Source organism: Equus quagga, chromosome 5 (genome assembly GCF_021613505.1).
Source record: "Equus quagga isolate Etosha38 chromosome 5, UCLA_HA_Equagga_1.0, whole genome shotgun sequence".
In the NCBI taxonomy this organism is placed as follows: Eukaryota; Metazoa; Chordata; class Mammalia; order Perissodactyla; family Equidae; genus Equus; species Equus quagga.
The window spans coordinates 24127576-24140119 of NC_060271.1; the positions used below are offsets into that span (position 1 = coordinate 24127576).

The following is a 12544-nucleotide window of genomic DNA, read 5'->3' on the forward strand; positions in this document are numbered from 1 at the left end:
CGGATGCTCGCGGCTCCTCCGAGCCTCAGTTTCCATCTGTAAAATGGGCATCACTGGAGTGGAGGCGGGCCACGAGTGTGTGTGTGAGTCGGGACGGCCGGGCGCCGGCCCGGATCCCGGCGGGCGCGGGTGGGTGGGGCCAGTGCCGTGACTCAGCCGGGCGGGCCAGGAAGGGCTGCCCAGCCGGTCAGACCGGCCGGGGATGCAGACGAGCCGCCAGGGCCCTCCCGGGGCTGGGCCGCCCGGGGGGTGACGGGAAGGGAGGCGGGCCGGGCGCCGGGCGCCCCTGGCTCGAGGCGGGAAGTGGGCGCGGCGCGAGCTGTCCCGGGCGCACGGCGGCTGCGGACCAGGATGGGAGCGGGGCCCCCCGGCCGCCCGCAGCCTCTGGAACCCCGCTGAAACCGGCCGCAGAGACCCCGCGCAGGAGCCAAGATGTGTCTGCGCTTCGGTGAGCCGGGGCGGGGGGGCGGCAAACCCGCCCCAAATCCTCCTGCAGGGGCGGAGCACTGTAGTGGGAGCCCGGGGTCCGGGCCGCCTTCTCTGCAGGTCACTTTCCGCTCTCGGCCACAGTTTCCCCAGCCGTGAGATGGAGAGAGGAGGGCCGCTGGTATCTTCTCGATGTGGGGTCACACCTGTGCCCCTCGCCCCCACTTTCATTTCTTGCGGAGGAGGGACTCCCTCCCCACCACCACCAGGCGGGAGAAGAGACGCTGGAGAGAGCACCCACCCCGCCTAGAAGGGAGAGCAGAGGGTGGGGGATCCAGGGCCGAGGGAGTTCTGAGTCAGAGGTGCCTGCCCTTGGGGTCCTCAATCTTGAAAGGGGCTCCCACTTCCATACCCTCCACTCCTGTAGCCAGGCGGGGAGGGAAGGGCCATTGGCAAACAGGATCCAGACAGAGGAAAGGGACGGATGTGTCCCCTCCCTTCACTTTCTGGCACAGGGATGCTGCTCTTGGTTGTCAGACAGACCTGGGGAGTCCCCACTCTCTAGACAAGAGACCTTGTGAGCCTCGGTTTCCTCATCTGTAAAATGGGGAGGGTAGCACCACCTCCTAGGACTGCCATGAGAATGAAGTTAGCCCCTAAGAGTAAAGAGCTTACCACTCTGGCAGCCACATTGCTAAGTGCCCCAAGAATGGCAACTTAGAAACCAGGGAGCCAGGGACGGCCCTGAGACTGTCCAGTGTCCAGGCACAGCTCCACGCTGGCACTGTGCCTCCAGTTTGGCCAAGTCTTGGTCCTGGGATGATGTTGTTCATGAGCCCAGCCCTGAGCCAGGTGGTGTCTGGGCTGCCAGGTAGGTGGGTGGATGGGGTGAGGTGGGTCAGGCCCCCGGGACGAAGCTGCCATGCCCCTTCCTGTTTGGCTGGCTTCACGGTGCCATTCCAGTTCCACGGTGCCTGTCCAGCTCATGGTCTGCCCTCTGCTTCTCCTAGACCTGGTCCAGCTCCAGAGGGTCCTGCAGGTTCCAGGGGTCTCAGAGACCAGCTAGACCAACCCCTCCCGTTTTACAAATGGGGAATCTGGGGCCCAGAAAGGAGAGGGACTGGTGCAAGGTCACGCAGAGGGCCTGTAACTGAGCGGCCCCTCCCTCCCTGCCCCCTGGGGACTGCCCCTCGGCACAGATCCCCCAAGAATATTCAAGCTAGTGATTTCTTTCTTTCGTTTTTTTTTTAGCTGCAGAGCTCCCATATATGAAATACGATCCACCCCTCTCTGCCACAGCTGGGGAGACTGAGGTCTCGGAAGGGACTCACAGGTCCCACCAGGAGAAGCTAAACAAAGAACGAGGCTGTTTAGTTCTGGGGGCCCAGCCACTCTTCCGGTCTCTCAGAGCTGGCTAGAGCAAAGGGGCTGGTGGAGCCAGGGGGCCAGCCCGGTGTGTGTCCTCGAGGGCAGAGCCAGAACCCATGGGGAGATCCACAGAGCATATCTGGAAGAGCATGAGCTGCCCAAGGAGCAGGGCTCCCTGTTCCTGGGGGTGTGCAGATGGGGGCTGGGCAGCCACTTGGCCACTCAGAATTTGCTTATGGGTCCCCCAGCCTCCCCCGCTTGCCCCGTCCCTGCCCAGTGCCCCTGCACCAAGAGCTTGCTTTTCCCAGCACCCCCAGGGTGTGCCCCACTTCTCCATCCATCTCTTCCTGGGACCTCCTCCCCCATTGGGAGACAGGGGTTATTCTTCCCATTTTACAGATGGGGAAATGGAGACTCAGAGGCTGGAGTTTCTTGCCCTGAGCCAGTTCAGCAACTGTGAGTTGAGCATCTACTGTGTGCCGGGCCCTGGCCACCAAACTGAATCCCGAGAAGGACCCGTTCTCTGCCCAGTGAACTAGGGCTCCCTGGGGCCCGGAGGGTGACTGTCAAGCTCACCGTGGCACCTCAGGGCCTGGCACGCAGCAGGCACTCAGTGACCATTTGTGTAACAGACACATGAATATCAGTGAATGGGGAGCTTAGTGGAAGGATCGTGGAGCTAGAGACCCGAGTTCAAATCCTGGCCCTGCCACTCGTGACCTTGCGCACTAACAAGGACTACCACCTTTATTAAGAACCACCTGTGCGCTTTTCCAACCCTGGCATTCCAAAGACTCTCAGGAAGGCACTGTGAACCCCTTTTCCAGATAAGGAAACTGAGGCTCAGAGAAGACAAGTTCCTGGCCTCAAGTCACCAAGAAGTACACTGAGAGCCCAGTGTCCATCACTCCTGCCAGGGCCTCGGTTGTCTCCTCTGCCCAGCAGGATGAGCCCCACCCAGGACCCTGACATGGCTGTCCCCCACAGGTGTCATGAGCGTAGATGACTTCCGGAAGGTGCTGATGAAGACGGGGCTGGTGCTGGTGGTGCTGGGCCACGTGAGCTTCATTGCAGCGGCTCTCCTCCACGGCACCGTGCTGCGCTACGTGGCTGCCCCCCGCGACGCTGTGGCTCTGCAGTACTGTGTGGTGAACATCCTCTCCGTCACGTCCGCCATCGTGGTATGGCCCGACTCGGGGGGGTGGCTGGCGCGAGGCGGGTGGAGGGGGCCTGAAAGATCTTTGATGAGTCCCCACCCAGAGCCTGGGGTGGGCGAGCAGAGAGCCGTGAGCCCTAACCCCCGCTACTCCACTTACCAACTCCCCAAGTCGCTCAACCTCTCTTTGCCTCAGCTTGCTCATCTGTAAAGTGGGGATGGTAACATCCGGTCCACCTCACAGGGTCCTGGTGAGTATTGAGTGAGACCATCATATAAAGTGCTTAGCACAGTGCCTGGTACGTGGTTAGTGCTCATTCCTGAGAACTCGGATTATTGTTACAACAGGGAAATACTCAAGGCAGTGTTGGACAGAAGGAAGGAGCATCAGCTCAGTTGGGAGGGTCCAGGAGGGTTCACAGAGGTGGAGGCCCCTGAGCTGGGTGCTGATGGATGAGTAGGAGTTCAGAGATAGGCTGAAATTACCCTCACCCAGGTATGAGGCCTGCTGGGGCCAGCAGGTAGGAAAGGCAGCTAGGATCGCATTCCAAGTACAGAGGATGGCAGATGCAAAGGTGTGGAGGTAGGAATGGCTACGGTTTGTTCTGGAGACACTGAAAAAAACAGTTTGGCAGGAGCTTAACCTTAGGCCTGGTCTATAGTAAGTGCTCAATAAATGGTAGCCATGGTGTGACCAGATGTCAGTCCCTGGTTGATGAATACATGAATGAAGGGGCCTGGTATTCTCAAGTTCATAAAGCCCTTTCCCACCTGGCCGCAGCCTTTGGGGAATACCCACACATCAGTGTGTGAGTCCCGTCCTTGTGACCTCCCGCTGAGGGACTTATTTCTCTCTCTAAGCCTGTTCCTTCCCCTGCAAAATGAAACTCGGACAGCCTGCTGGCCCCAGGCCCCAGCAGGTAGGAGAGCCTCTGTCAGTGGGACAAGACGGGGCCGTGCAGATGTGTGCAGTGTCCCTGGGGGTTGCTATCATTGCTGTTTGTTCCTCTCACCAGCCTTGTGAGGAAGACGGGGGAGGCAATGAGCTCAGGGTTAGGAGGTCCACCAGGGATGGGCTCTGGGCTGGACCACTTCAGCTTGGCTGTCATTTCCTCGGTTATCCTCGCTGCTCCCAGCAACGTGGGGCCATTATTAACCCCACTTTACAAATGGGGAAACCGAGACTCCGGGATTCACCCAACCTCCTGCTGATACAAAGAAACCACGCTGGATTTGAAACTCCTTGTGTCTGCCACCAAAGCCAGTGTCCTTTCCGTGAGCTCATCCTGCAGAATGGGGCTTCGCCCAGAGAGGTTGAGGCACTTACTTGTGGCTGCTCAGTGAATTAAAGACATTCTTGGGCCCCACCGCCGTCATCTCACCTGCCTCCCGTGGGTCCAGCCCGTGCCCAGTACAGTGAGGGAACTCAAGGAGGAAGCCTGGCTGAATGGAGCCCCAAAGATCCAGAGGGCCACTGGTGGGCTACACAGTGGGCCCGCCTCTTGGGACTGTGGGTAGTTAGGGAGGTCTGCAGAAGGAGGAACCAGCAGGCAAAGCAGAGCAGGAAGGGTGTTCCTGAGAGGGCACTGTGTGGGTAGCATCTTGAGCAGGTATGTGTGGGTATCCATATCCAGGGCAATGAGGGAAGAGACTGGCCAGGGTCGGGTAGAGAAGCTGATGGGGCGGGCCAGGTCACTGGAGCTTGGGATCGCTTAAAATACTCCTAGGGCTTTTGCATTCTACTCCAGAAAGTGTCCTGATTTGTTTTAAAGTAATTTTGTTTTTAGCTCCTTGCCAGTTACTTAGTTTCTTCCAAAATCCTTTCCAGTCCAAGGAGACATGTCATATATATCCTGTGACATGCTCCTGCGACCCTGGGACACACAGGTCCCTGTTTGAGATACACAGCTGTAGGCAGTGGGGAATCATGGAAGGTTGTAGGCAGGGAGCGATGGTGTTTTAAAACATCAGTTCAGGGCTGGACCATGAGGAGGCAGTACCGCTGTGCAGATGGAGGTAATGAGGCCAAAGCTAAGCAGAGGTGAGGGGCGGGGGTTCGGAGGGCTAGAGTTGGCATTGGTGGAATCTTTATCGAGAGTGGCCTTGACCCCCTGCCCATTCCCCTCCAGCAGGGGGTCAGGGCTGACTTGAATCTCCCCCACAGGTCATCACCTCGGGCATTGTAGCCATTGTGTTGTCGCGCTACCTCCCCAGCACCCCCCTGGTATGTGGCACCTCATGGGATGGGGCGGTAGGGGTAGGGGCAGTGGTCACTCCCGAGGGCTTGGGCTGCTTGGAGAGGTTGAGGCTAACCCCATGGGGGCCAAGCCTGACATCCACTGACCAGTGGCCCCCCCCCCCCCCCATCCAGCGCTGGACAGTGTTTAGCTCGAGCGTGGCCTGTGCTCTTCTCTCTCTGACCTGTGCTCTCGGCCTCTTGGCCTCGATCGCCATGACCTTTGCCACCCAGGGCCGGGCACTGCTGGCCGCCTGCACTTTTGGGAGCCCCGAAGTTCTGGCACTGGCACCCGACTGTCCCTATGACCCCACACGCATTTATGTGAGTGCTTAGGCCTGGGATGGCAGGGGTGGGGAAAGGGGGGACCCCAGGGTGCTCATCAGGGGTGGGAAGGGTTCTTGGAGTCCCGCCCTCTATCCCGAACCCCAAGCGGCCATCTCTGTCCCCTGTGCCCCCACAGAGCTCCAGCCTGTGCCTCTGGGGCATCTCGCTATTGTTCTGCGTGGCGGAGAGCGTGTTTGCTGTGCGCTGTGCCCAGCTTGCCCACCAGCTGCTGAAATTGAGGCCCTGGTGGGGGGAAAGCAGCCACCACATGGTAAGGCCTGCTATCCCCTCCACAGCCCTGACCCCCCGATTTCCTGGGAGCCCCTGCTGGGGAGCCCAGGCAGGTCTGTCTCCACCCCTCTGGACGGGGCCCCCACCTTGAGAACTGGGGCAATAGTTTTCTCACCGGGACCAGAGGAAAAGGCCCACAGCGTCACAGAGGTCAGAAATCCCAGCTAAGTCACACAGCTGACATCTGGCTCTCCCATGGCCCCATGAGTCTTGAGGGAGGGGGAGGGGTATCTGGGCTGGAATTAGGGGCACTCCAAGGGTACGGCTTGACCCTTGCTTCAGGGGAAGGAGTGATGTCCCTTTGCCCAGCCGTCCCCTCCTCCCATTCCCTGGGTGTCCTGGAGGAGGAGACCCAGACCCAGCAGGCCTGGCAGCCTCCTTTGTCTCCCCTAATGCAGGAGAGCCCAGGGCCCATGGAGGGCCAAGACCTGCTGAGCTGCACCGCCTCTGAGCCGCTGACCGTCTGACAGCTGCTGCCGCCCCTGGGCCCCTGGGCCCCATAGCCACTGGAGTCCTGCAACCAAGTCTGCACCGTGACCTGGCCAGGATTCCTGGAGCCCGCCCAAGAGGACTCAGTGGCCCCTCAGGGACCCTGGTAGGGCTTTCAACCTCCTCCGCCAGCCACCCAGCCCATTGCACTGAAATGAGACTTTATTCTGAAGTTATTAAAAAGAACAGAGATGCTCCAGGTGGATGCATGCAGCAGGGGAGGGGGCTCGGCCAGGGGGCCTGTGCTTCTTTCCCACACAGGACGCTGTGGGTGGGGCTCCAGATGTGTCTGCCCATGTGTCTGTGGGCCTGTGTGCGTGTCTGAGAGAGGCAAAATACACAGAGGGCTCCGTGGTCTGTGTTCATCCAGTGCTGAAGGGCGGGTGGGCATTCGTGGGACTCACAGCTGGGGGGCTGGAATCCGAGGTTTTCCTTTTGCATCATGGCCTCCAGGCCAAGGAGAGCAGGCGCAGGAAGGGTGGAGGCCCTCCTGCAGGGAAGGATGGCTCAAGGAAGCTTTTTCCTCAAGCCCCCCACGCCTCTGGAATCCTTCTCTCCCCTCCAAATAAAAAGACAGGCTCCTCACCTGGGCGTGATTCCCCCTTCCAGCCAGGCTGCGGTCTACAAGGTTGGGGGAGCTTGCTCCCTGGTTGGGGGAGGGAAGTCTGGCCTCGTGGCTGTGTGTGTGTCGGGGGGAGGTTGGAGGGAGGCATGGGTGAAGTCCTATCTAGGTAAGGGAGGGCTGACTCTGAGGCGCACACCAAGCCAGAGCCTGTGTCTCTCTATCATTGCCGAAGGGTGATATTGCCTCTTGGATTGGGAGGTGCTAAGTGCTTGCTTGCTTGGACCTTGCGGGGGCTGCAGGGTTCCCTTCTCCATAGGCCCCCCAGAGTGCAGACCCTGAGGCGGGCAGTCTGACCCCCAGCCTGGATAGACACAAGGGAGAGGAAGCTGAGAGCCGAGAGAGGGCCCGTGAAGGCAGGGAGGCGGGGGAAGCTGGCTCCTCTCGTTCAGAACTGGGAGGCGCTGCTGGGGTCGCACTGCAGCAGACGCACGATAGACGGGTCGCTTTTGGCCCCGCGGATGAACTCCTCCAGGGACAGCTTGCCTGCGGGGCGAGGGGAGCAGTGATGGAGGAGAAGGCGGCGACGAGGGGAGGCAGAGCGAAGCCGCGGGAGAGGAAGGGGAGTGGCGCCCGCCCCGCCCCGCCCCGCCCCTGCCCCTGCCCCCTCACCGTCGTTGTTTGTGTCCATTTGGCGGAAGATTTTCTCAGTCCGCTTTTCCGGGGTCGACTCGTCCTCCGGCATCTTCATCACGGACGAAACCATCTTGTAAATGGCCTGGGGGGGCGGGGGGGAAGGCAGGGAGTGAGCCGCCTGCCTGAGCCCCCCACCCCCAACATTCCAACCCCCCCCAGGTGTGCTGATGATCGCGCCCCCGCCACGGTGAGGTGGAGAGGGGACCACGAAGCCGTGGAGAACTGGGGGATTCAGGAAGGAGTGTCTGGGAAGGCTTCCCAGAAGAGGGGGCTATTGCAGCGGGCCCCGACCAAGTTCCCTTGGAGCGCTAGGTGGGAAAGGAATCGCTGGCAGAGGGATCTGCATGACCAAAGGCACCGCAGGGGGAAGCTCTGAGTGGGCGCTGAGAATTTTGGGGTGGCTGAGTACAGGGGGTCAGGAGAGATGATGGAGGACATCGGGGCCCAGGCGGTGAACGGGGGTCCTAGAAGGCCGGGTTTAGGACCTGGTGCCAAGCTAAGTACTGCGTTAGCGCGGCTGGTCAGAAACTTGGGGCTCCGGGCGGCCCGCGCTCGGTGGCAGACAGGGCGTTGGGCTGCGACGCCGCTGTGGCCGGCAGGGGGCGGGGGGCCGCCCTGAGGGCTGGAGGGATGGAGGCAGCTTGGGCCGGAGGGGGCGGGGGGTGTCATGCAAATAAACGCAAATAAGCATCTGCCGGGGGCGGGACCTGCTGCCCGGCCCAGGGCGCAGCCGCCACGTGCAGGAGCTCCCGAGGCGACGCGAAGGAGGAGTTTTGCGCAAAATGTACACAGGGCACATAGGGCTTGGCCTGTGGCAAAGGTTGGGTCCCGGCACCCCGGAGCTCAGGGACCTGACCGGTCGCCTCAATCTTCCAGCTCTTTGCTATTGACACCTCCTCCAATAAACTTCCCTTGACTCAGATCTGGCTTCAGCCTCTGCCCTGGTCTCTTCCCGCCGCATTTCCTTGGGTCTGTCCTCCATGCTGCCTCTTTTCAAACACAGATCTCCCCCATCACGTCCTCAGCCCAGTGGTCCGCCCCCTCATTCCCATCACACACACAGGCCTCCCTCCAGCCCCGCCGTGCACCCAGCTCCTTCTGGATGCTGCCCCACGCTCCTTCTGCTGCCTCCCACTCCTCCTTGGGGCTCAGCTGACATGGCGCTTTCTTAGGGAGGCCTTCTCTGATCCAGGCTGGGTCAGGGCTCAGGCCCAGAGCCTCCTGGGCTTTTCCTTTGGGGACACCTCTTCGGAAGTAATTATGCCTTTGGAGGATTGCTCCTGGTCCCCAGCAGACAGACAAGGACCATGGACATCTAGCTAGTGCCCATATTCCCAGAATGCACAGTGCCTGGCATCTGGCAGCGACTCCCCTGTTTAAAAGCTCTTGGCGCCTCCCGCCGTCCTCTGTACCAAGTCCAAACCATTCAGCCCTTGGCATTCAAGGCACTTCACGCTCTGGTCCCTGATAACCTCTCCACCATCAGGCCTCCCCTGCTACAATTCTCCTGCTCCTTTCAGATCTCCCAGCGTTTACAGCCTCTGCCTGGAACAATAAGACCAGCTACCATTTATCAGGCACCTACTCCGTGCCAGGGACTTTACATGCATTATTTTTAAACCTCACAACAACCCTGAAAAACGGGTATAGCGATAAGAAATCGAGACTCGGAAAGGGAATTGATAGCAGACACTGGATTAGAACCTGCTCTCTCTTAGCTGCTGGATAGATGCTTGTGGGGTGGTGATGAGCAGCAGGGGCTTTGAAGTAAGGTGGACCTGGAGTGGCATCCTGATTCCTCTAATGACTTGCTTTGTAGCCTTGGGCAAGTACTTAACCCCTGTGAGCCTCAGTTTCCTCATCTGTAACATGGGGGTAATTATATTTCCCTTATTAGGATTGTTGAGAAGATTAAATGAGATGATATATGTAGGATAGTTGGAACAGTGGCTGGCTAGAGTAAGTGGTTAGTAAATAGCGCTCATATTATAATCTTTACTCATCCACCACATCCTCATGTCTTCCTTGCCCTTCAGTCCCCTGGACTCCCAGGTGTTACATTTACACCCCTGTCACCGAGCTGGTCGGTGTGGCCTGCACACTTGTCTCTCCCACCGGAGAGGGAACCTGGAGATGCAGTCCCTCCCCCTCCTGTGTGCCCACCACCTGACCACAGGGCTGGGAATCGAGAAGAACTGAGTGAGTGACTTAGAGAGTACAGCTCCCCTTGTGACAACCCTTCTCCTGGGCCTCCTAATTAATTGTCTGGAATTGCTGCTCACTCATTGTTTCATGGAGCTGACTTGTAATTAATCAGTCACTGGGGTTTGCAGAGCTCTGTCTGTGCCAGCTGTCTGAGGCCACCAGGCTGCCGTAAAGGAAACCAGGGCCTAAAGAGCAGAGGCCAGCCAGGAAAGGGTGCCCCAGGAATGGGGCTGGCTTGACAGATGCCCTGGCTTGGCGCCTCCATCAGGGCTAAGATTTGCCAGTATACACCAGTGCAATCACATTAAGTGATAAAACATGAAGATCTCTTTGGATTGGTCCATATCCAGCTTCTGCCCAATCCTTGAATGATCCTCCACCGCTCTGGCTACCCCGACTCTTCCACCAGGACCCCTAGAACTCCTGCTATACATCAACTAGAGTGAACACCAGGCCTTCGGAGTCATTGGCAAACATTAAGGCTTCCCCCTAGTAACAGGCATAGGGAGGGCACCGCATCCCAAGGCTGCCCATTTTACACCGGCTGGAGAGAGCAGACCTGGACCCTTAGCAAGAGAGAAGCCAACGTCAGGAGTCCAGTAGGGGCTGGATGAGCTGGAAGGGGGAGCAGTCAGCAGAACTGAGGGAACAGAAGGGAAAGGATTCAGAGAGACTGAAGGAAAGGGAGCAGGAGCTTGTGCAAAGCTGGGTGGCAGGATTACTCAGGGCACATTCCAGGGATGTTGAAAAGGCCATTCTGGCTGGAGGAGAGAATGTGCGTGAAGAAACTCATAACTGACAATCGCTAACATTTCTGAGTACCCGTTATATGCCAGGTCTTCTGCTAGCGTCCCCATCCCGCTTTATACCTACAACAGCCTTGTAAAGTAGGGGATTAACACCCTCACCCTACAGGCAAAGACACAGGCGCAGGAAAAAGTGAACACAGAACCGGATAGGCACAATAGAACCAGAGCCCCGAGGGTCTTCAGTGCTGGGCTGAGGAGATGGGCACTCTGGAAGGTTTTTCGGATAAAGCTAACATGTGTCACACTTAAATTTGTACCACGAAAGGGCATTCATATTAGGTCCTTAAATCTCCCCGTGAGGTCAGCATCACCATCCCTGTTTTACAGGTGAGCAATCTAAGAGTTGAGGCCACCTCCAGAAGTGGAAGCCAGGCCCCTTTCAAGAGGCAGCTCTGAGTGATGGCCAGCTTGAGCTTGACTCCACTTAAATGCTGTGTGACCTTGGGCAGGTCATGTCACCTCTCTGAACCTCATGGGGTTGTTGTAAGGATGCACTGAGTTCATGGGTATGAGCACCTTACTTAGTACTAGGCTCTTAGCGGGCCCTTAATCCATTAGCTGGGAAGTGGCTGGGTATCTAGATGCAATGTGGATGATGGAGCCAGGTGGCTCACTCACAGGCTGTGTGGCCTTGAGCAGATGTCTTTACCTCTCTGAGCATCCATTTTCTTCTGAGTAAATGAGGATCAGTAAAACATAACTGGCTTATACTCTGCAGAAATGTCGTCTTAAAAGACAAAGAAAGGCTGAGGAGCTGTTACAGATAAAGGGGACTACAGAGGCAAGACAACTAAATGCAATGTGTGATCCTAGACCAGGGGAAAAAATGCTATAAAGAACATTATTGAGACAGTTGGCAAAATTGGACTATGGTCTGTAACTTAGATAATAGCATTGTTTCTGTGTTAAATGTCCTGACCTTAATAATCATATTACGGGTTATGTAAGAGAAGGTCTCTGTTCTTAGGAAATATATCCTGATGTATTCAGGGTAAAGGGTCATGTTCAGAACGGCAACAAAACATCGCATAGGCGCACGCACACACACACACACATGATGATACAGCAAAGGTGGTAAAATGTTACTTGGTGAATCTGAACAAAGGGTAAATGAGAGTTTTCTCAACTTCTCTTAAATTGGAAATTATTTCCTAATAAAGAGTTTTTTTAAATGGGTTGTAAGAAGAGCACCTGCCACTACCGACCCACCAGGGCTGTGGAGAGGATAAAAAGGAAGGTGGGTGCAAGCTGCCAGGCCCTGCACCTGGCATTCTCAGGGGCCCAGGGGCCCACCTGCACGATCTCGAGCATCTCCTCGCGGCTGATGTAGCCATTGCCATCCAGGTCGTACATGCTGAAGGCCCACATGAGCTTCTGCTCCAGACGGCCCCGCGAGGTCACGCTCAGCGCAATGATGAACTCCCGGAAGTCGATGGTGCCATCGCTGTTGGTGTCGAAGGTGCGGAAGACGTGCTCAGCAAACTTGGAGGCGTCACCGTAGGGGAAGAAGTTGGCGTAGATCTTCTTGAACTCGTCCACGTTGAGGATGCCCGTGGGGCAGTCCTTGAGGAAGCCCTTGTACCACTCCTGCAGCTCCAGCTCCGAGAACTCCGTGTTCTCCCGCAGGTCCTGCAGCATCTCCGGCCGCAGCTTGCTGTTCTGCTTGCCCATGGCCACCGAGCCAAGTCCCACCTAGGTCCCCAAGGGGATCAAGGGGCAGAGAGGAGTGGTCAGACCCTCCTGGCCCATTGACAGCACTCCAGGAGGGCCCCCATCCAAGCCACCCCAGCCTCTCTCTCTCTCTTTTTTTTTTTTTTTTTTTGAGGAAGATTAGCCCTGAGCTAACTACTGCCAATCCTTCTCTTTTTGCTGAGGAAGACTGGCCCTGAGCTAACATCCGAGCCCATCTTCCTCTACTTTATACGTGGGACGCCTACCATAGCATGGCATGCCAAGCGGTGCCATGTCTGCACCCAGGA

The 12544-nt window shown here is 57.7% G+C and overlaps 2 protein-coding genes across 3 annotated transcripts; one reads left to right on the forward strand and one right to left on the reverse strand.

The window, feature by feature from the left end:
- Positions 1 to 221: 221 nt before the first annotated feature.
- On the forward strand, positions 222 to 6647 carry TMEM54 (transmembrane protein 54). Of its 2 annotated transcripts, none has more exons than XM_046663468.1 (6): positions 222 to 448; positions 2782 to 2975; positions 5115 to 5174; positions 5421 to 5510; positions 5650 to 5784; positions 6203 to 6647. In XM_046663468.1, exons 1-6 carry the CDS (start codon positions 433 to 435, stop codon positions 6269 to 6271), a joined length of 564 nt encoding a protein of 187 aa, XP_046519424.1. In that variant the 5' UTR covers positions 222 to 432; the 3' UTR covers positions 6272 to 6647. The 2 variants fall into 2 exon arrangements, with proteins under 2 accessions (XP_046519424.1, XP_046519422.1); XM_046663466.1 differs by having other exon boundaries at positions 227 to 448; positions 5322 to 5510.
- A 344-nt stretch (positions 6648 to 6991) lies between these two features.
- HPCA (hippocalcin) lies at positions 6992 to 12236 on the reverse strand. Its single transcript, XM_046663469.1, has 3 exons — positions 11859 to 12236; positions 7528 to 7633; positions 6992 to 7401 (listed from the first exon to the last, which is right to left on the reverse strand). The coding sequence occupies exons 1-3, from the start codon at positions 12234 to 12236 to the stop codon at positions 7304 to 7306; spliced, it is 582 nt and encodes a 193-aa protein (XP_046519425.1). The 3' UTR covers positions 6992 to 7303.
- Positions 12237 to 12544: the final 308 nt, after the last annotated feature.

Bases quoted from the DNA above. Each gene is read 5' to 3' on its own strand.
- TMEM54 (XM_046663466.1), top strand. The intron at 2,976-5,114 runs GTATGGCCCGAC...TCTCCCCCACAG, and splicing joins CCGTCACGTCCGCCATCGTG to GTCATCACCTCGGGCATTGT. The intron at 5,511-5,649 runs GTGAGTGCTTAG...GTGCCCCCACAG, and splicing joins ATGACCCCACACGCATTTAT to AGCTCCAGCCTGTGCCTCTG.
- HPCA (XM_046663469.1), bottom strand. From the start codon at position 12,236: ATGGGCAAGCAGAACAGCAAGCTGCGGCCGGAGATGCTGCAGGACCTG. The intron at 7,634-11,858 runs GTGGGCCCCTGG...CCGCCCCCCCAG, and splicing joins AGATGCTCGAGATCGTGCAG to GCCATTTACAAGATGGTTTC. The intron at 7,402-7,527 runs GTGAGGGGGCAG...CTCGCCCCGCAG, and splicing joins AATGGACACAAACAACGACG to GCAAGCTGTCCCTGGAGGAG.